We start from the raw sequence: 23,474 nt of genomic DNA, 5'->3' as shown, positions 1-23,474 counted from the left end.
TTTGCCCTCTCTTTTGAGTATTTTCCGCATTCTTTTTCGAAACGTCAAAAAACCTTACGGATTGTGCGACAACTGGGGTTAAGCAGCTCAATTCGGCTAGGAAGAATCAAAATGTTAGCAAATGAAGGTCCCCGGACGAAATTAGAGTATGACACAAAGCAATTAAGGTATAATAAGAATCAAACAACTTTAAATCCCAATAATCTAACAGTAATGGTGGCTCTGATACTAGTCGTTGGAATTTTAGGAGATCCATATAAAATATCAATAACCACCAGGAACACATTATATTAAATTATCAAGAAGAGTTTTATGAATACATTGATCCATAATGATTGATTAAACAAACGCAGCAGAATCTAGAGAACAATCACAAACAATTGATTTAAAGATCTTTCTCAACCAAATCTCCTTATTCTTTATGGAACTTTCTTTTTCTCTTCAAATGGAGACGGGAGAAACTATTTTTTGATTTGTGTATTCGAGACCATAACCGTACCTCAAGTTTTAAACCTATTAGGATCTTCATTATCCCCCATTGGACCAAATTGGTTTTCGCTCATTAAGCCCATATCAATTTTCTGATAATAATCTAATAGGCTCACCAAATTATATCACTTATATCGAGTCAATAAAAAAATATAAATATTATAATATAATATATAACCCGCATTAATTAATTAATTATGAATTATAAAATTCCTAACATCTTAAGCCAAAGAATTTGTTGAATTACAAGTGGTAGATATGTATTACAAAAGGAATGAATTTGTTGAATATGAATTGAATGAAAGAGCAAATGCTGCATGTATTGCAGCCCCGATGGGAAGCACATCTTCATCAATGAAAAAGTAAGGACTATGAGCAGGATGTATGGATCCACTCTTCTCATTTCTTGTACCCACTAGAACGAATGACCCGGGTACCTTTTCCAAGTAAAATGCAAAATCTTCACTCCCTGTGAAGAGGGGTGCTAATTCTATGTTATCTTCTCCAACAATCTTGCTAGACACTAGCCGTGCTAGTTGGTATATTCTCACATCATTTGTGGTTGGAGGGATTGTGGGATGTTCATTGCCAAAGAACTCAACCTCTCCAGAGCACCTATGTACTTCAGCCTGCCCTTTAATAACCTGCTCAAAAGAAGTTACAAACAAATGCAAATCCACTTTGAGCAATCTCTTTCTATAGTGTGAGCTCATATCTACAGGGCAAGCTTAGGAAGAAAGTTACGTTTTTCCTTTTATCAGCAAAGCTCAGGAAGAAAGTAAAGTGCATAGGTGGCCCCTTTAAGATTTAGTGTGCATTTGGGGGAGCATTTGCAAAATTAATTATGAACAAAATTGAATTTCAAGTGATGTGATTTATGTTTGGATGTTGTTTTATTCTAGAAGCAAGTTAGTAAGAAAACTCAATAAAAAAATTTGGATCCTACATAAAATCCACCAAAACTTGTTTCACTTCAAAATTAATTTCTCAACATGAAATCAATCATGTGAAATTGTGAATTTTCATCTAAATTCATGTTAACCAGTAACTTAACATGCTTTTGGTAACTCAATGTGAATCTAAACACACCCACTTAATGGGTACATATTCAATTCAACAGCTCAATAAAACAATATGGAGTGGTCGTAACCAGACAAGACATTTACCTCTTCTATTCTTTTCCTCAGTCCATAGAAGCTCTTTTTGCTGAATGCTCTATAAGTACCTCCAAATGTAGCTGAATCAGGGATTATGTCATGAGCAGACCCTGCATGGATCATGGCCACAGAAAGCACCTGCCAAATTAAGATCTTTGTGTAAAGATTTGTAGAACTAACAAACCACAAAGAGAATCAGGCATACTCATACATACTAATTAATGCGCCAAAAGTTTCATCTTGCAATGTTTTTTTATACTATTGAATTTGAGAATTTGACTCCACCTGAGAATCTAAAGGATCAGCCTCCCTTGAAACAATGTTTTGCAAGCTGATCACTGACGTTGAAGCAGCCAAAACTGGATCAAAACAATGATGGGGAACTCCTGCTAACCCCCCTTTTCCATTGATCTTTGCTTTGAAGCTTCCACACCCGGCTAAAAATTCTCCTGGCCGTGATGCAACGACACCTGTGGGATACGCTGCTCCTAAGTGCAATCCAAGAATAGCCCCAACATCTTGAAGCACCTGTTCTTGGATCATGTCTTTTGCACCTGTGCCTCTTTCCTCAGCTGGTTGGAATATTAGAACAACAGTAGTCTGCAAAATGGGAAGGAAAAAGTTTTTAAAGGAAGAAAGACATATGATATATCCTAAATTCTTAATGTTAATTTTCCAATTCCACTTTACCTGTAACATGTCTTGCATTTCTTGCAGTATCTTTGCAGCCCCAAGTAGCATGGCAACATGTGCATCGTGTGCGCAAGCATGCATTTTTCCATCTACTTTGCTCTTATGATCCCAATCAACCATTTCCTGTTGGCAGGCATATATGTCAATCTAACCATCAATTACTTGCCAAAATTGTCCTAGGAGATTAGAGCATTGGTAAAGAATGTTATGCCCCCATTCTAAGCTTAGTAAAAATGTAGAAAGTATTGCAATGGGATATACTAACATCAAATGATCAAATTCTTTTATCTCATTTAATCTCAAATGGGTCGCTTGCAATATAAATAAACAAGAGATTAGAAATCTGAGCAAAGCTAGAGTAGTGTAGGAGGAGTAAGAGGGTGCTACTTAATAATAATAATAATAATAATAATAATAATAATAATAATAAAATTTCTTTAGAAGCTGTGAAAGGAAATTAACTGATTTCACCCTTCAGAACATTGATGGAATACGGTGAGGATTTCAGTACAGATCTTAAATTAAAATTATGGCTACAACTTTCCAATACAAAAACAGTACTCCAGGTTTTACTTAGCAGACTTCAATAATAATAATCTTGCCACATTTTTCTTTTTCCACTTCTCAAAACGATTCTCAATTACATGACCAACAACCTCTTCAAAAATTAATTCATGAGCCATTCTGTTTCCTGTTTTATTTTGGAACAGTAAAATAACCCGCTGCATGTACTTCTCCGATTCAAACGCACACCAATACCCAAGTCAAGAGGATCATAAACACAATTGAACATCAAAGTAACTTCTTTTCCCTTTCTTTTACAATTTATCTCCACCCAGAAGAAATAACTAGTTTTTTAGGATCCTTTCCTATTCTAACAAAAAAATAATTACAAAACCAATCGGTAAAACTAAAACCAGCCAGAACTTCATACCCACTAACAGGACCATGCAGACATACTAATGATGTCCAACACATGTGTCCATGTAGCATCAACGGAGACAAGCTTGAAACAAAGAACAAAATAGACCTTCACATAAAAAAGTAACATAACATAAGACTGTGTTTGGTTTTTAAAATTGTGACAAACCTGAATTGGCAAAGCATCCATGTCTGCTCTAAGAGCAACAAAAGGAGGAGACCCAGAACCAATTTTTGCCACCACACCAGTCCCAGCCACAGGCCACTTGTAACCAACACCCAACAGGTCAAGCTCACGCCTTATGATAGCACTTGTTCTGAACTCTTCATATGCAAGTTCTGGGTGCTCATGGATTTCCCTCCTTATTCTCTTCATCCATTTCACCGTTCTGGGACTATTAGCTAGCTCCAGAATCTGCTGCTTCAGAGAAGAACTTTGATTCGAGAATTCATTATTGCTTGAAGGAGTTTGAAATGAGAAAGAGAAGCAGGTGGTGGGTAGAAACAGGAAGAGTAGGAGAATAAGTCTTAGATGATGGTCCATGTTGGCCAAGTGGTAGATATGAATGAAGGTGAAAAATGAAAAAATGTTTTTGTTATTATATATGAAAAAATGCTTGATCCTTGACTAGACTAGTAGATTTTATTATGTGCCACGTTAGAGAAAAATCCGACCATGCTTCTCAGTATTGGTTGGCACATCAATACTACTGCTTTATTCTTCTGGTAAAAGGTTATCGGATTTGTGTTAGTGATTTCGTGTCCTTACCGAACTGTATGTGTGCATTTTTTATGCCAAACTTTTTTTTTCTTTTCCTAAGTTGGGAAAGGATAAATTTAGTTTGTTTTCAACTAGTACTAGTTTAGTGATTTCATTCAAAATTGAGGTTAGAAATTAAGAAATGGATTGGTTGGAATTCACGTGGACTAAATTAAAATTTATCTTAATTAAAATAATTATAGTGGTATCAATTATGTTCAATTATTATAAGTGTACTCTTGAGTACGTCTATTGGTTATTGGAGTAATGGAGTACAAGGGTACATTAATTGGGTTTAAATGTTTAATTCATACGGATTTATCCGTGATTTAATTCGATTTAAACTGATATTGGATTTAATTTTTTAATTGTTTGAATCAAATTCGATTGAATCTAATTAAGACTGAATTACAAATGGATTGGATAATGAATTATAATTTTTTTAATCGGATCTAATATATATCATATAATTAAATTTATTATTATATATAAATTAATTATTTAATGCAAAACACATTTTAGCTTATATATAGTTTATTAAAAAGCATTCATGATTTTTTATTTTTTAAGTTATTTTTATTTGTCTTCATTTTGTTTATGTTTTTCTATGTTAATTCAATACTTTATTTTATCTAAAATAAAAATATAATATTAGCATTGAAGTCATTAATTTTATTAGTCAAATATTATCATAATTTAATTTTTTTAGTGTATTTAGTCATTATATACTTACACAGCTTCAAGTAAAAAAAAAATTATTGCACTAAATTTTTTTTATAAAATAAAAAGTATTTTAAAAATATTTAGACACGTTAACCCAATCCAACTTATCTCATTATGATAGAATTGATTTGGGTTGGGTTTATAAAAAAATTGCATAGACCCAATCCAACCCAATCCATAAACCTAATCCAACCCATTCCATAAAATTCTACATGGGTTGGGTGATAAGTTTAGCCAAACCCGATCCGACCCGACCCGTAAATATCCCTAGAGAGATGAATAAAAAAAACTCATTTTTTAAGCAAGGACTTGAATTCCAATCTTATAGATGAAAAAATATGGTTCAAAGGAGAAATTTCACTAAAAGTTACTGGCTAGATTTATTAATGAAGATTAATTATCAATAAAATCAATGGATCTTAAAAATATTAAATAAGATATTTGAATTCAACGATTAGATTAATAAAATTTAATTTATACAAAAATTTGTTATCAGAAGAAAAATTCTACTAAAAGTTATTTTTGAAGTAACTTCATCTCTCAATAAAGAGAGAAGGGAGGGGGAAATGTGCAAAGAGGTAAAGAAAATTAATCTTAACATAATTATACATGAATGCTAAAAATGTTTTAATTAGTTTTAATCATATAAATATCCATTTAAATATATTATTGGGTCATGTCTCTTCTTATGCTAAATTAATACAATGTTATGTCATTATAAAAAAATTTTATATAAAATTTATTACAATGATATGAAATTATACAAATCTAGTAAAAAAAACAAAGCAAATACAAATCACTGCTAAACGAATGTATAATTAACCGATATTAAAATCCAGTTCTTTCTTCTTTTTTGGTGAATAAAAATGAGGACTAAAAGCCACTAAAAAACACAATTTGAGTTGAATCCAATCCAATCCACGTCTCTCTCTCTCTCTCTCTCTCTCTCTCTCTCTCTCTCTCTCTCTCTCTCTCTCTCTCTCTCTCTCTCTCTCTCTCTCTCTCTCTCTCTCTCTCTCTCTCTCTCTCTCTCTCTCTCTCTCTCTCTCTCTCTCTCTCTCTCTCTCTCTCTCTCTCTCTCTCTCTCTCTCTCTCTCTCTCTCTTACATTTTGTCATCCCTAGTTAGATGGGCCAAATGTGAGAAATATTGTTCATTCTTTTTATTTTTGTTTATTTTTTTAATATAATTGCAACACCAAATTCTTTCTTGAAGTTAGCTCAATCTTCTCTCTTTTGTTCCCCAATTATGTTATTTTAAATCTCCAAGTGGAAGATTTCTACTGATAAAAATAAAAATGTAATAAAAGAAAGAAAGAAAAAATGCTAACCAGTTAGCAGAAAGGGTTTAATGTTCCTATTAGATCAAATTGATCGGACTAATTAACACTCCTAAATATTACACAAATACCACCATCTTACATATTACATTGTTTTTTCATAAATTTATGTGAATTTATGATGTTATAAAAGAGTTCAAGGGAAAAAAATTACTCGTATGGAGAGACAAAATAAACCTTGCTTTCAAAGGAAATAAAAATATAACAAAACCAAAAGAAAAAATAAAATAAATAAAACTTCAATCGAGTCGTTACCTAATGGGTCTTCCTATGCCTTTTCACTGCACCAGAATGAGTTTAGGGTTTTAATCTGTGTACGTATTATAATAATGTTACTTATTGTATTTAATTTTATAATAGAATTTTGTATATGGATTTAATTTTGTTCTTTCTATTACACAAATGTTTTCACTCCATTTTGCAACTATGTATTTTAAATAATTGAAGAAGTTGGCCATGGCAATTAAAAGTCTATTATTTTAATTAATAATATATTAACATATTAGTGAATAATAATAACTAATAATATAAAATTATGAATTAATGTAACGGGGATGGATCTTATTATGCTAGAATTTTACATAATATTAGTGTAAAAAAATTGTGTTTACCATTTTTTTACAAAATTTTATAAAACTTTTATTCAATATTTTCAGTTTTTGACAAAAATTTATTTATTTTTTATTAAAAATAAAACATTTTTGTATAATAATCATATCATATTATCCAAAATTCTTGTACGAAAATACCTAATCTCAAAATTTTGTGCAAATTGTTTTGTCTTTTGCCAAAAAGTTCGAATTGGACTACTAAAGTATGATAGTATAAAGGCAGATAATAAAGGTAAAGAACGGTCCTGGTGAAGCTGTCATATACGGATATTCCCGCTCTTGCCACTGAGCATTAGAAAAATCTTAAATAACATATTTTTTAATGAAATTTTTTAAAGAAAAATTGAGTCACATTTTTTACTTAATAGATTTTTTATATAGTTTTTAATAAATTTTAATAAATAAAAAAAATTAAAAAAAAGTTTATTAAAAGATGTGTCATTTTCTTCAGCATTATGGAAAATATATAAATACGAAAGGAAGAGAAATTAATGGTCGAAAAAGTTCGTGAGTCAAAATTTGAGAATGTTGCTCAGTTGAAGCAATATAGATGACTCGACAAAAAACAAAAGGCAAAGAACTACTACTACATTGAGTTAAGGGTCTCTAATCTTCACAAAAGAAAGGGTCTCTAATAACTCAAACAAACAATTTTCTATATAAAAGCTAGCAACCATGCAAAAAAAAAAAAAAACATTTTAACCACGCCAAAAGAAAGGGCAACTGAAATTTTAAGGTGCTATTGGGAGTTACGTTTTAAAAAGGAGAGAAAAGAGAGTAAATTTTTTTTATTTATAACTTTTTTATTTCTCTAAAAAATAAATATTCTTTACTTAATAGTTTTTATCAAAATAAAAAATAGCTTAAAATAAACTTAATGTCTGAACTTTCCAAAAACAAATAAAACTCGTGGATCATGTGTGATGCCATTTATCTTGTATGCTCTAACTTAAACCACATGCTTCACTTTTGTACCAAAAGATATGCTTCGACTTATGCGGCTCCCTTCAATTCTTTGTGGCTTACTCTTGTTGTAAGATACCTAAATAGCTAAAATATTTGTATGGTTCGACATGCGCTTACATGATTCTTGATAGCAAGTTGCATTTTTAAAATTACATATGTCAAGGTTAAACAAAATTAGGGTAATCTTTTTAATCGAAATATACAAAAATAATTTTATTGTTGATAACATTCTTTGTCAATTAGCATGTGGATGATACTAATTTATAAAATGTTTGGATTCTCATAAAATTAAAAATAAGTCATATACGTATAATCTGTATTGGAGAGAAGGGGAGAGATTAAATTACTCCAAGAATAATTTTACGAGAGCTATTCTTCATTATAACTGTTGATTTTTTTTAAAATTTAATGATTAAGATTAACTACTCATTATAATCATTAGATTTTAAAAAAATGAATTGTGATTATGAAAAGTAATTCTTTCTTGGAGTAAGTATATATATATATATATATATATATATATATATATATATATATATATATATATATATATATAAAGAGATCAAATTATACTTTGACAAGTTTTACACTATTTTTATAATTTGATATATAATGTGATTTTTATTGATCCAACCGTTGAATTATGTTTACATATTACTAAAATTGTCTATGTCAAATTTTTTTGAAATTGAACAATATTAACAAAAAGATAATCAAATAATATATGTTTTAATATATTTTGAAATGTATATATTAGATTAGTTTTAATACATATGAACGAGCTAATAAATGATTTAGGATTAATATAAAATTTTGCAAACGTGATATATGTGAAATGAACTTTTAATTCAACTATAAATTTTAAGAAAACATTACAATTGAAAGTTATAAAATGATGTAATAATTGTGAAAATTATATTGATGTAATCTTGATCGCTCCTTTTCTCTCTTGTGTGTGTGAGAATAAATTAAGGTAAATCCTATTGTTTTCTTTGTAATATAAGAGTAATTATTTTCATTAAAAAATCGTCATTACTCTATATTTGTGATAGGTATATATGTCATTGTACCCAAATAACTCACGTGTCGTTTTTATTGGAAGAGTCGTATTCACATAAGAAGACAGAAACTAGTGTTATGATTTACGGATGAGTGTTTTTATTTTCTAAGCGCCGAAACAGACTTTCACAGATCCCACGATTAAACAAATCATACGTGAGTGTTTTTATTTTTTCTCTTTCTTTTTATGAGGTCCAGAAATGTGTTGTTGTTTAACATCAAAGAAATGTGTTAGTGTTAACTCGATGAATTTTGTTATGTATACTCTTCGGGTATCTGTAGTGTATCTTCGCTTTTTAGTTTTCTTGTGGATATATATAGCGATGAGAAACTTCCCGGGACCCAACCATGCTGTCTATGCATGTGCTTGGCACGGAAAATAAACACTTTTTTCTTAATTTCTCATGTAAAATTAGATATATTCTGCTGCCTAAGTAGACTATTCTTGATGGTGCTGCCCCATAACAACAGAAAGAGATGAAAATGAAAGTATACATATAATATGATATAATAAGCTCATCTGTATATTCTTAAAATAAAAAAAGTAAAAAAAAAAAAAAAAGTTCATCTGATAACGGGAGATTTTTGTCTAGCTGTCTCCCTATTTTTTATATTAAGAAAAACAGTTTCCAACAGAACTCTGGGTTGCAGCAAAAAAACTTTGGGACTTGTTAAACAGCAGCTGCTTAATTAAGCACCATGCACTTAACATGCCACTGGGAGCCAGTAAATAGCTCTGTATTATTGATAAATAATGTTTATATATATACATGAAAGTGAATATAAAATGTATTTATGAGATAATAAATAGTTAACGTGTAATGATAGGAGCCATTAAAATATGAAAAATTTAGGTTTAGTAGTATTTTTTACACATATGCTCTTGATTCTTTAAATTTGGGTCATTCTCCCCTTCTCCCTCCTAAATTGAAAATTATGTTTTTTACTCCTCACAATTCAAAAGATATTATTTTTTTTATCCCTCTTTGTAAACGTTATTAGAGACATTGCATATGTGGCAAAAAATATTAGCAGTTTTGAATTCGTAATTGATGACAAATTTTGACAGTCAAGAATTAGTTTTGTAATCTAATTTTTAATTATGATTTTGCAATAGTTTTAAATTTCCAGAATCAAGTAAAGAAAAAAAAAGAGCACTTATATATCCTCCATCCTCCTATAATCTCTAAACCTCAAAATCTATTATGAAACTATTACTAGTCAAAATATTTTTAATTAGTCAAACGAATCAAGATGAAAACTAAGTCGAAAGAGGTTATTGTGATTTTGAATAAAGTGATCAGATATGACCATCATAGGAGATGATTCGGCCAAATTTTTGAAAATTCAAAGGGAACTAAGAAGATAAGCGCATCAGAGTTTGAAAGTGAAGCTAAAATCACGAGCTTGTGGGTAAAATCATTTGAGAACATGAATATCCTAGGATCTAGGAAGTGGTTCCTAAAAAATCAGAATGAGGGAAATGTGCCTCACTGCTACTTAGCCAAAACATGAGTAAACTAGCTGAAATCAGTTCAGAGTGAAGGAATCATATACAAATGTGGTTTAGATTCAGTATTTTAGATTTTGCAATATAAATAGTTGTTTTAGAAATGCTTGTAAGGACCTTTGACAAAAACAAATCAATGCAATTATATTCCAATCTTTCTTTGCCAATTTTATTGTTTTCCTTTAAATTCAACCTTTACTTTAAATTTGGCCATAGTTTTGTTAAGCGTCACCCCAAATCAAGTGTTTTCTTTAGTAACTTCAGAGCTCACAAAAGGTCAAGAGGCAGATTTTTCCTCTTCACAACCAAATCGCTTGATTCATCATTCAAATTTTGGAATCGCATTGAAGCAGTTATAGCATAATCCATTTTAGCTAACCATTAAGATTTCTCACAACAACAAAATTGGCATGCCCAATGGACAATGTGCGAGTGAATTGATCAAACAATTCGAGTCACAAACAAAGTTTTACCAATCTATGCATTTGTGTTCTGGTAAGACTACTACTCGTGATATTGATCAACAAGCCACTACCCTTGGGGGTCAAGTAGGCGCAAATGGTTATGCTAACCAAGTTTTTCCTGCAAAGATAGGTTTAGCCAAAAGGCCTCAAAATGTTATTGGCCACATTGGTTTGCTGAATGCGACTCCATTTATACCCCTTTCTAGGGGGGAGGGGAAATTAGGCCCTAAATGTGGAAGTTAACAATGGAGAACCCTCATATGTCAACAATGGTGTTGGTTAGGATCATATTAGTTTTTAGCCACTAAGGACCACCATAACACCTCTAATTGATCCAAAACTCTAGCCGAAGCCAGGAGGAAGAATTTCGACATTCAATTGAAACCAATGGAGAGGCCCATGCATAAGAAGTCATATCCAAAGTGGGTAGGTCGTATGATGCATTGGCTGAAAGGGTACAAAATGCCATATTTCTCCATTTTTATGGTGAAGACAGTAAATCAACTGTCGAGCATATCGGCCAATTTACTACTCAAAGTGGTTAAGCTAGTTAGAATGAGTTTCATAGGCTACAACCTTTTTCTTTCTCTCTAACAGAGGTAGCTTTCACTTGTCACTCAAATTTACCACCAAATTTAGAGGCAAACTAGGCAAACATGGAGACATGCTTCCATGATTGATTTTGCAAGCCTCGGCCTAAAGTAACTACAACTAATTTGATGAACATGAGACAAATGATTGATAAATTAGCAATAGTTTATAGAAAGGTTTAGAAAGGCTGGAAGTCATTGCTCAATATAACTGCCAAAAGTAGAATGTGCAGTTATGCCAACTGGGAGTATGCATGCTTAGCTGAGGAAGAAATTGGTAGCTCAAGAATATGGTGACCTTAGCCAATTAGCTTCTAAAGCGAATCGCATAGAATAGTTCATACATGCAAAATAATTGAGGAGAGCTAACAAAGTGTGAGGATCCCATTTGATTTCATTAGTTAATGTTGATCAAGAAAACGGGGAGGCCTTTGACGAGGAAGTTGAGAGTATGGTTACTAAGATATTAATAGGAAAACCTTATTTGTGTTCAGCTTTGAAGCAAGGGAAGAATACAGGTATTGTTGGGGATGGAAAATTTGAGTATGATAAAGGACTAGCAAATTTGGCTGAAAGAGGAACACAAGATCATATCTCCTGAAGAGTTAAAGAGAAAGAAATATTGCAAGTGACATAATTCATACAATCATTTTACAACTAATTGTATTGTATTTCGGCAAGTTATACATAGAGCTTTAAAAGAAGGTCGCTTTAAGCTAGCCGATAAGGGTGTAACCGAAAATGGTAGTAGATACAGATCATTTTTCGAAACTAGATGTCAATATTGTGTCTTATTAGGAACCTACCACCAAAAGAAAGAAGATAAAATAGGTTTGGCAGCTGAAAGCAGAAAGGGAATAGGAGAGTAAAGAGTATATTAAAAGAACCTTAGTATTTGAAAGGTTGTAGTCGCCATTGTCCACAAGGGGTATTTGGGTACCTCACCAAATTCGTCAAAGTGTGATTGATCGGTTGGAACCTCAAATAGAGGGCACCTCTAGTGGATTAACATATCTAATTATTGGTCCTTAGATAGTTGATATACAACAAGCTATGAAGAGATAGGAAAAGACTCTAAAGTTTAAGAAACCGAAACAACAAATCCATGGTGAAATAGAAGTGGCTTAAGTGCCAGAGATTGATGATAACCCAATCCCACGAAGTAGAAGGAAGGTGGTTGAATTCAATGCTAAGAATAGGTTGAAAACTTTGCGAATGATTGTTGACAATGAGGAAAGAAGTCCATCTAGGATGATTAAGTCATCTACAAAAGCAGAGATAGGTCAATGGTCCTTAAAACATAAGAAATACGAAATAAAGTAAACTTGCAACCTAGAGTATTAACTTGTACTTAGAAGAGTAGGTTGTAAAAGGCCAAGGCTATAAACAAAATGAAGCAGACGTAGCCATGATTGCAAATTTGAAAGCTAGGGTGCAAGGAGAGACCTTAGTGGGTCAAGTAGCTCATACATTGGACTAGGCTTTCGGTAAGTATCCACCAGCCACAATAGGAAAATCAGTTACTTTGGCTGATTTGGCCAATCATACTCCAGCCGAAATGATGGATGCAAGCCAAGGTGAGAAGGGATACAAGAAAATTAGCCAGGCTTCAAAAGATAAGGAGAAGAAAGTGTGGCTTTAGAAGAGCCAACAAAATAAGACTTGAAGAAATTAGAAGATTCATTGCTAGAGTCATGGTTGAATGATAATGACTTGTTAGGTACTGAGATTGATGCTATAAGCTTGATACATAGTGAGTTATGGGCTAGTTCAAGTCAAAATGAGAGCTTAGATGGAGATGGCTGTTCAGAGGAAATCGAATGGGCCACCATTGGAGAAGCAGAGGCTAATAAGAAAATCACCATTACTTTTGACTATCCAACACTCAAAATGATCAAGCACTTGAAACCTTTTTACATAGCTCAAATAAATGGTAAAACCTTGTCGATATTTTTTGTGGATGAAAGAGCCATTTTAAATATCATGTCATTGACGACACTAAAGAAGCTAGGTAGAAGGCAGAAGGAACTAATTGCTACAAATATGAAGATGACCAATTTTACTGGAGGAGCTACTCCAACATTAGGTATTTTACTGGAGGAGCCATGTATTCAGCATTCTATATCGTGGGTGCCAAACCAGCATATTTTGTGTTGTGGAAGAGAGATTGGATTCATTTGAGTCAGTGTGTACCTTATGCTTTACATCAATAACTAATGTTCTTTGAAGGACACCTTGTAAGAATGGCAGAAGCCTTGTTTTATTCCCCTTATTTGGATCCTATTCAAGTTCCTAGTAATTACAAAGAAGGAACTTGGGAATCTTGCAACTTGACCAAGAAGAGGTTCTTCATAAATTGGCAGGCTGAAGCAGACCATCAATTGAGTTTATAGATAGACAAGCATCATCCGTGACTAAGGATACGGTAGCCAAATCGACAATGGTAGATGCTCAGAAGGAAGTAGATCATAAAAAAGAATTATTTCCCATTGAAAGGAAGTCTCCAAGTTTTGAAGCACAAAATCCTTTAGAAGAGATCAACATAGAGACAAGTAATAAGTTAAGGATGACCAAAGTAAGTGGTTTGTTAGCTGAAAAAGATAAAAATTGGCATATTGAGCTTATCACTAAATACAAAGATTTTTTTTTTCTTAGGACTATCATGAGATGCTAGGATTATCAAGGGAGTTAGTGGAGCATTGGATACCAAACAAAGAAGGAGCTAAACCGCATTGGCAACCTCCAAGGAAGTCTAATCCACAGCTTTTGCAATAGATCAAGGGAGAGATTGAGAAAATGTTGGGAGCTGGCTTTATCAGAACAACTGAATATACAAAGTGGCTATCAAATATTGTCCCGGTTATAAAGAAAAAATGGGCAAGTATGATTATGTATTGACTTTAGGGATTTCCATATTGAAATCCCTAAATATGAGTATGTTATGCCCATAGCTGACATATTAGTAGATGTTGCAGCCAAACATGGTGTCCTCACTTTTATGGATGGCCATTCTGGTTATAATCTAATTTTTATGGTTGTCGAAGATGTGCACAAAACACTGTTCAGATATCCTAGAGCTCTTAGAATATACAAATGGCTTGTAATGCCATTTGGATTAAAGAATGCGGGTGCTACATACCAAAGGGCAATGAACCTCATTTTTCATGACTCCATACCAAAGGGTAATGAACCTCGTCTTTCATGACTCCATCGGCAAGAGCATGGAAGTATACATTGATGGCATGGTAGTCAAGTCAGTTAATATGGATCAACATCTGGCCAATTTAGAACAAACTCTTTAGAAATGAGGGTTCATGTGCTGAAAATGAATCCAACTAAATGTGAATTTGGAGTATCAGCTAGGAATTTTTTGGTACACTAGAAGGGGATTGAAGTTGATAAGAACAAGGCAAAAGCAATATTGGAAGCCAGCCCACCTGAGAACAAGAAAGAATTACATAGCTTTATTGGTAAGATTAATTTCTTACAAAGATTTATAGTTGGTTTGGTGAGCAAAATGAAGGCTTTGTCACCCCTGCTAAAATTAAAGGATCACAAAGAATTCATTTGGGGAAAGGAACAAAGGCAAGCACTTGAGAGGGTTAAGAAAGTGTTAGCTGAACCAAAAGAGCAATTTATTCTTTTAGCCGATTGTTAAACAATGTCGAATGTAATTACACTCCCGTTGAGAAATTATGTTTGTCACTATTTTATGCTTGTAGAAACTAGAATATTATTTGTTGCCAAATGAAATATTAGTTTTGGGCAAATTTGATATTGTTAGACATTTATTAAATCGGCCAGTATTATAAAGGTGTTTGGTGAAATGGGCAATAAAGTTAAATGCTTACACCTTGACATATGTACCATTACGGGCTATGAAAGGACAAGTATTAGCTGACTTTGTCACCCAACATCCATGTATACCCATAAATGATGTATTCAAATTGACCAACAACTATGTTAACCTACAACCTTAGATTTTGAATTTTGATGGCTCACATGCACAAGAAAGGGTATTAATTGGGGTGACTATCATTAGCCCAACATGAAGAGTATGGAAATATTCTAGGTTGATTGATCTTGAATATTCTAACAATCAAGTATAGTATAAAGCACTAATATGGGGTGGACAAATATTATTACAGAAGTAAAATGTGCATGGATTTATGGAGACTCCTAATTGGTTATTTGACATATGAAGGGACAATATAAATGCAATATTATCACCTTAACAGAGTTCTATAATTCAACTAGGCAACTAATTAATCATTTTGTTGATGTAACAATAGAAAATGTATTCAAAGGAGAAAACAATGAAGGTAATAAGCTAGCCTAATATGCTTTTGGATACAAGAGGTTGAAAGATGAGGCTCTTGGAGTCAACCATAAATGAATATTGCATAATGAAAATTGGATCAGTAGACCCATGGCAACAGGAAATGATGGATTATTTGCAAATCCATCCAGTAAAGTCGAGTTCAAATTCAAGTAGAAGGCTATGAAGTATAATATGATAGAAGATGAGTCATATAGAAGGAGTTTCAATAGGATCCTGCTTAAATGCATGAATCAAGTGAAATCAATGCGGTTTATGAGAGAGATACATGAAGGACTATGTGGTGCTCATAGAACAGACCCATTTGATAATTAGGCATGGATACTATTGATCAATGATTACGGTCGATTTTTATCGTTATGCCAAGATTTGGTCCTTTACAAAAGACTCCAATAGAAAACATGCATGCAGTGGTTAAGCCTTCGCCATTCAGAGGATGGGCTATGGATGTTGTCAGCAAAATATATCAGCCTCATCTAAAAGACAATTTTATTCTGGTACCTATTGACTATTTTATGAAATGGGTCAAAGTTGAACCATTGGTTAGTGTAACTCAAAAATTGTGATTAGGTTCACAAACACAATATGATTTACAGTTTTGGCCTCAATTAATCACCACTGACCAAGGAACTATGTTTACTAGAGACAAAGTAAGCTCGTTCATATGACAATTCAACATCAAGCTGATACCAAGCAAATGGACAAACTAAATCCACTAACAAGATCTTGATTGACATTGTCAAGAAGAACCTAGAAGAAAATCCAAAAAGATGGCACGAAACATTGCAAAAAGAACTATGTCTTGCCGAAATACTCCAACCAAAGCAACTGATTTTACCCCATTTCGGTTGACTTATGGATATGATGTAGTCCTGCCTTTATAAACTAATGTGCAATCACTGAGGATAGAAAAAAAACAATGCTAAGTCTGGATGAATATCAACAAGCCATGCTAGATGAATTAGATGAGCAAAACAAAGATCGGCTTGTGGCAATTGAACAAATCCAACTTAACAAGAGAAAAGTAGAAAGGGCATACAATAAGCACACTAAGTTGAGGAAGTTTAGCGAAGAAGACATCATTTGGATATTCAATCTTACTTTTGGTGGCAAAAGATTTAGAACTTGGCAAGTGGTCCTCAAACTGGGAAGGATCATTCATAATTAGTTAGATTTTACATAATGGAGCATATTGGCTAGTTAATTCGAATGGAAAAAATTTAGAACAAAGTATAAATGATAAATACTTAAAACAACTTTACCCTTACATATGGGAAGAAGGAGAAAGGAAAAAAAAAACAAATTGTCAATAGTAACCACAAGCCGGTTACTTAGCTAATCGCAAAGGGTGTTTGAAATCAGACTTATTCAAAGCAAAAAATACATAAGTTCAAAAGGAAAGTCAAGGGTTGGCAATCGAATCAGTTATCATGTTATTCGACTCAGTTGAAGAAGTGTTAAGATTGCCTCCATCTCCTTCATCTTGATCTACAAGTCCAACATCAATGGTTGGGGCAACAATAATAGCATTTTGAGCAATAGCGGCAACATGAGCATTAGACACTTTGAGAACAATTTTGACTATGTGATCCATAATTCCAACTGGAGGAATGGACACAGATGGAGGAGCCGATGTGGATGGAACTGGAGGAATGGACACAGATAGGCATTGTCGCAAGTCATCACAGATTTTTCTGCCTTCAACAATGCCTATCTCACTTGTGCTCAAATCTTTCTCCAATCTTTCTTGTTGATGCAGCAAGTGCGTAATGTTGGGATCTAGGGAGTTAGCCAAAGCATATAGCGGAATGCACTGGTCCAAATTACCCTTGAGTTTGGTATTGAGAAGAGTGATCTTGGGGTTTAATTCAACTAGCTCTTTCTTGATCCGCCCTAACTCAGCTGTTAGATCAGCAATCCTCTTGTTAAGACGCTCTTGCTTAACTAAATCAACTTTTCATTCCGCTTCGGCAACTTGGGAGTTGGCAATATAAGTGGATTTTTGAGCTTGCAACTATCTTAACTGCTCTAGATCAGCTGCAGTAAAGTGATGTTGATGTTGGAGCATATTATGATTAAAGATCAAATTGCCAATAGCCATGTTGATATGTTTAAGCAATTGATTACTAGCCTGTAAAACGATAGGTGCTTTGGCCAATTTGGCAAAGGATAGTCAAATGAATGGATCAGAAGGAATGTCTTCTAACAGAAATTATTCTATATGAGAGAAATGGTCATCAATAGGAGATCCATATGATATTACTGGAGCAAAAGAAGTAGGAAACTAGAAGTATTTGACAAAAGCCTCTTCAGTAATGTTTGGCAAGACAGGGTGTGTGTAAGCTGATGATTGAGCAATAATTGGAGCAGGAGGCATGGCAAATGACTTAAAGGGCACATTGGATGGATCTTCAATAGAAGTAGATTCCTAAAATTAAAAGGTAAAAGAAGTAAAGGGTAAAAGTGGGTTAAGGGAGGCCATAGTAAAATAAAATAAAAGGTGTAGAAGTGGATCCAACCTTCAATCTTTTTTCGCTTTGGCTGAGAGTAGCAACCAATTTTTACAAACAATTGAGAATAAGAAACAAAGATTGTTGATGAAGAAGTAGGACAATATGAGGAATGGATATTAATACTTGAGCTGTGTTGGACAAGTGGTCTCAATAACTTAAGAAAGGGGTGAATTAAGTTTCAAAATTTCCCATTAACAAACTTTTAACCCCCTTCTAAATTATAGGCTCAGAATGTAGGAGAAGAAGCATCAATCAATTTAACAATGTTCTTTAAACATGCAAGACAAAATTGATTGTAATAACATAAATAAGATAAGGGAAGAGAGAAATGCAAACTCGATTTATACTAGTTTGGCCACTTCGTGTGCCTACGTCCAATCCTCAAGCAATCCACTCGAGATTTTCCACTATCTCTGTAAATCCTTTACAGACGTTGAACACACCTTGGGATCCCTCACCCTTGTGTTCAAAGATTCTCCAAGAGACAACCCGTCTCTTGATTACAATTCTCACAATCCAAGAGACAACCAGTCTCTTGATTACAACTAACTTTATGAGATGAACATAAAGATTTCTCTCCTTTAGAGTGGATGATACAAATTGAAGTTCCTAAAGAAACTTCTCTCCTTTAGAGATGATAATACAATTTGAAGTTCATCGATGAATTCTCAATAGATTTGCAAGTGTTTGCCCAAGATTTGTCAAGAGAGCATTTGGCAATTAAGTTCTCTTAGAATATCTTTCTCTTGCTTGTCGAAGTCAGACACACATATATATAGGCCCTTCGTGCCTTTTCAAAATGGTTTGAAGAGATCTGTCTTTTCAAAAAGTTTTTTATGAAATTCTCCATGGGTAATCGATTACAGGTTTCTGGTAATCGATTACACAGTTCTATTTTGAAGGGTTATGACTTTTCAAATTGAATTTCAAGAGTTCCATTGCTAGTAATCGATTACACATCAATGGTAATCGATTACCGTTTTTAAATTCAAATTTCAAGACCCTTCTAAAAGATGATTTTTCAAAATTATCTTTTGGTAATCGATTACACTGCCTAGTAATCGATTACCAGAGCCTTGGATGTCTTGGAAATACTTTGTTTTGAGGAAAAAGCTTGATCTTGAATTAATGTGTCTTCTGGTAATCGATTACACTACTTGGTAATCGATTACCAAAGCCTTGATCTCTTGGAAACACTTTGTTTTGAGGTAAAAGCTTGATCTTAAATTAATCTTAAAGCAATGCTTGTTTGTTGAAGCAACCTTGTATTAATCTTGAAGCAATGCTTAACCTTTGAATGTTTGTTGAAGTAATCTTTAAAGCAACCTTGTTTGATTATTCTTTGGCATCATCAAAATCGTGTATTCATACATTCACATTCTCCCCTTTTTGATGATGACAATTATTATCAAGTGAATTTTTTTCGACATCATCAAAACCTACATGATTCACATTCTCTCCCTTTTTTATGATGACAATTATTATCAAGCAAATTCTTTTTGACATCATAAAAAACTGCATGATTCACATTCTCCCCTTTTTTGATGATGACAACCATTTGTAGGTTAGGAGTAAAAAAATATATTTATCTGTATAGTTTACTCCCCCTTGATTTTGCAATGATTGCTTATATGAAACAGTTGAAGATTGCATATATTTCATATAAAAAAATGTCTCATAAACCCTTACTATCTTATCTTTTATTTATCTATCCCCTTTGTCAACATCAAAAACAAATCATGAGTAGAGAGGAGAAAAACATTCAGCAATTTATAATGAATTAAAAGAGTAGAGAATGTCATATCGTTCAAGTATCATTTCATGGCCTAAAAGAAAATGTTACCACTTGTTGGAATATATGAGAATGAAATGATACCAAAAGGCCTTTTTCACATAATTGATAAATACTTAATAAATTATGCTTAAGACCATCAATAAGTAAAACATTTTATGTGGAGGTAGAGGGATTCGTACCTATTTTTTTAACTCCAACAATTTTACCTTTGTTTGTTGTCTCCATAGATCACATATTCACTATCTTTGGGAGAAATATGAATAAACTTTGATGCATCTCTTGCCATGTGTTTGGAGCAACCGTTATCAATGTGCCAACTTTGCTTCAAGGAGTTCATCATTCATATAATCATATTTTGATTTTGGTACCCAAATTTTCTTGGGTCCTTGTATGTTAGTTTTTAGTAAGGATCCTTTTGGAACCCATACCATTTTTCAAATGCTACTACCATTCTTTCTAATATAACATGTTGATGCACTATGATCTTTCCTACCACAGTAAAAGCATGTTAACAAGGTAGAACTTGTCTTTTGAGTGAAGGCAAATAACTTTTCATACATCTTTTGCCAAATATAATGTCTAAATTATTTTTAACAAGAGTAAATTTGGCAATAGCAATTTTTAAATCTTCAATTTCTTCTTTGAATTTATCACAACATTCACATGAATGAGATGCTTTAATGTTTTCTTGTTGTAAGCATTTTGTAGATGATTGGTCTTTATCTATTGATTTTAATGTTTTAACTTCAGATTTAAGATTTTCTAACTCTACATTTAACTTCAAAATTTCCTTTTCTAAACTTGAAATGGTTTTCTTAGAATATAAAACTAATTTGGCAAGTATGATAGATTCTTTATGAAAGTCAATGAATGCATCTTGAAGTTCATTAAAAGAAATAGATAAGTCATTGTTAGAAGACATTACCTCTTCTTCACTTTCATAGTCTTTCGTCATGAGACCTAGATTTATGATTTCATTTTCTGAATCACTTGAAGAATCCATGTCATTATCTTCCCAAGTGATGTATGCTTTCTTTTCTTTCTTTTCTTTGAAATTCCTCTTGTCGGATTTTTCCATTCTTCTTTTAAAGACGGGACATTCGAATCTCATGTGCCCAGGTTGATCGCATTCATAGCATTTTGGGGCTAAGGAGGAATCTTCTCCTTTCTTATTTGGATTGATGTTTGATTTCCTTTGATTTCTTTTCTCTCTCAAAACCTTATTGAATCCCTTCACAAAAAATCTGAACTCATCATCTTCTTCTATTTCATTCAAGTCCTCTTTGTCACTTTCTTCTTGAATAGAAGATGATGAGGCTCTGAGTGCAATTCCTTTATTCTTTTTGTCATTCTCTTCATGTTGATGGAGTCTCATAAGTTCCATTTCATGTTCCTATATCTTTCCAAAAATAGTTGCAAGATACATGTTAGTAAGATCTCTTGATTCTACAATTGCTGTTACTTTTGGTTGTCATTGCCTGCTTAAACATCTCAGCACTTTGTTAATGAGATCTTCATTAGGAAATATTTTTCCCAATGATGCAAGATGATTAACTATATGAGTAAATCTCTTTTGCATATCTTGTATGGTTTCATATTGATTCATTCTAAACAGTTCATATTCATGTGAAAGTGTTTATTCTTGATCTCTTGACATCAGTTATGCCTTCATGGGTTACTTGTAATGTATCCCACATTTCTTTTTCATTTTTACAATTTGAGACTCTAAAATATTCATCCATGCCTAATGCAGAAGTGATTATATTTTTGGCCTTTAAATTGTATTGAACCCTTCTTCTTTCATCATCATCTCATTCTTCTCTAGGTTTTTCTATAATTGCATTTCTCACTATCATTGTAGGAATGAAGGGACCAATTTCAATGGCTTCCCATATATTTAAGTCAATGGCTTCTATAAAGATCTGTATTCGGGTTTTCCAATAGTGATAACCCTCGTCATTGAAAATAAGAGGCCTATTAATAGAATTTCCCTTAGGAAATGGAAAGTTACATGAGGCCATAATTATTCTTGAAGTTTTTTAACTTTAGACAAGAATCCTGCTTTGTTGGACAAGTGGCCTCAATAGCATAAGAGGTTGGGCGAATTAAGTTTCAAAATTTCCCACTATCAAACTTTTAATCCCCTTCTAAATGATAGGCTCAAAATATAGAAAAAGAAGCAGTCATCAATTTAATAATGTTCTTTAAACATGCAAGACAAAATTGATTACAATAACATAAATGAGATAAGGGAAGAGAGAAATGCAAACTCGATTTATATTGGTTCAGCCACTTCCTGTGCCCATGTTAAGTCCTCAAGCAACCCACTTGAGATTTTTCACTATCTCTGTAAATCCTTTACATACTTTGAACACACCTTGGGATCCCTCACCCTTGTTTTCAAAGATTCTCCAAGAGACAACCTATCTCTTGATTACATTTCTCATAATCCAAGAGACAACCAGTCTCTTGATTACAGCTGACTTTCTGAGATGAACAAAAATATTTCTCTCCTTTAGAGTGGATGATACAAATTGAAGTTCCTAGAGGAATTTTTCTCTTTTAGAGATGATAATACAATTTGAAGTTCGTCGATGAATTCTCAATAGATTTGCAAGTGTTTGCCCAAGATTTGTCAAGAGAGCATTTGGAAATTAAGTTCTCTTAGAATATCTCTCTCTTGCTTGTCGAAGTCAGACACACATATATATAGGCCCTTCGTGCCTTTTCAAAATGGTTTGAAGAGATCTGTCTTTTCAAAAAGCTTTTTCTGAAATTCTCCACTGGTAATCGATTACAGGTTTCTGGTAATCGATTACAGAGTTATATTTTGAAGGGTCATGACTTTTCAAATTGAATTTCAAGAGTTCTATTGTTGGTAATCAATTATACATCAATGGTAATCGATTATAGCTTTTAAATTCAAATTTCAAAACCCTTCTGAAAGCTAATTTTTCAAAATTGTCTTCTGGTAATCGATTACACTGCCTGGTAATCGATTACCAGAGCCTTGGATTTCTTGGAAATACTTTTTTTTAGGAAAAAGCTTGATCTTGAATTAATTTGTCTTCTGATAATTGATTACACTGCCTAGTAATCGATTACCAAAGTCTTGATCTCTTGGAAACACTTTGTTTTGAGGTAAAAGCTTGATCTTGAATTAATCTTAAAGCAATGCTTGTTTGTTGAAGCAACCTTGTATTAATCTTGAAGCAATGCTTAACCTTTGAATGTTTGTTGAAGTAATCTTGAAAGCAACTTTGTTTGATTATTCTTTGGAGGATTAATCTTGAATGTTTGTTTGATTAATCTTCAAAATCATGTATTCATACATTCACAAGCCGAAGGAGGATTACGAACAACCGATTTCTAAGCAGCAACAGACCTAGTAGTCCTCTTGAATGTTAAAGGGGATGACTCTAGGGAAGTTGTGAATGTATGGATACATGATTTTGATGATGCCAAAGAAGAATCAAATTAGGTTGCTTCAAAGGATAAGCATTGCTTCAAGATTAATACAAGGTTGCTTCAACAAACAAAGTCTTG

At 32.9% G+C, this 23,474-nt stretch overlaps 1 protein-coding gene across 1 annotated transcript; it reads right to left on the bottom strand.

The window, feature by feature from the left end:
- Positions 1-672: 672 nt before the first annotated feature.
- On the bottom strand, positions 673-16,782 carry LOC100788267 (IAA-amino acid hydrolase ILR1-like 4). Its single transcript, XM_006602303.4, has 6 exons — positions 16,660-16,782; positions 3,430-3,888; positions 2,337-2,462; positions 1,932-2,246; positions 1,656-1,784; positions 673-1,133 (listed from the first exon to the last, which is right to left on the bottom strand). The coding sequence occupies exons 1-6, from the start codon at positions 16,780-16,782 to the stop codon at positions 753-755; spliced, it is 1,533 nt and encodes a 510-aa protein (XP_006602366.2). The 3' UTR covers positions 673-752.
- Positions 16,783-23,474: the final 6,692 nt, after the last annotated feature.

This window comes from Glycine max, chromosome 18 (genome assembly GCF_000004515.6).
Source record: "Glycine max cultivar Williams 82 chromosome 18, Glycine_max_v4.0, whole genome shotgun sequence".
In the NCBI taxonomy this organism is placed as follows: domain Eukaryota; kingdom Viridiplantae; phylum Streptophyta; class Magnoliopsida; order Fabales; family Fabaceae; genus Glycine; species Glycine max.
Note: the sequence above shows the minus strand (reverse complement) of the source record. Positions and strands in the feature narration are given on the sequence as shown.

What these genes read in the sequence shown, in the direction of transcription:
- LOC100788267 (XM_006602303.4), bottom strand. Translation starts at nt 16,782, where the DNA reads ATGAATGATCCTTCCCAGTTTGAGGACCACTTGCCAAGTTCTAAATCT. An exon ending in AAATGCAAGACATGTTACAG is followed by an intron (nt 2,247 to 2,336) that starts GTAAAGTGGAAT and finishes CCCATTTTGCAG; the next exon opens with ACTACTGTTGTTCTAATATT. An exon ending in TGAGGAAAAGAATAGAAGAG is followed by an intron (nt 1,134 to 1,655) that starts GTAAATGTCTTG and finishes TCTTTTGAGCAG; the next exon opens with GTTATTAAAGGGCAGGCTGA.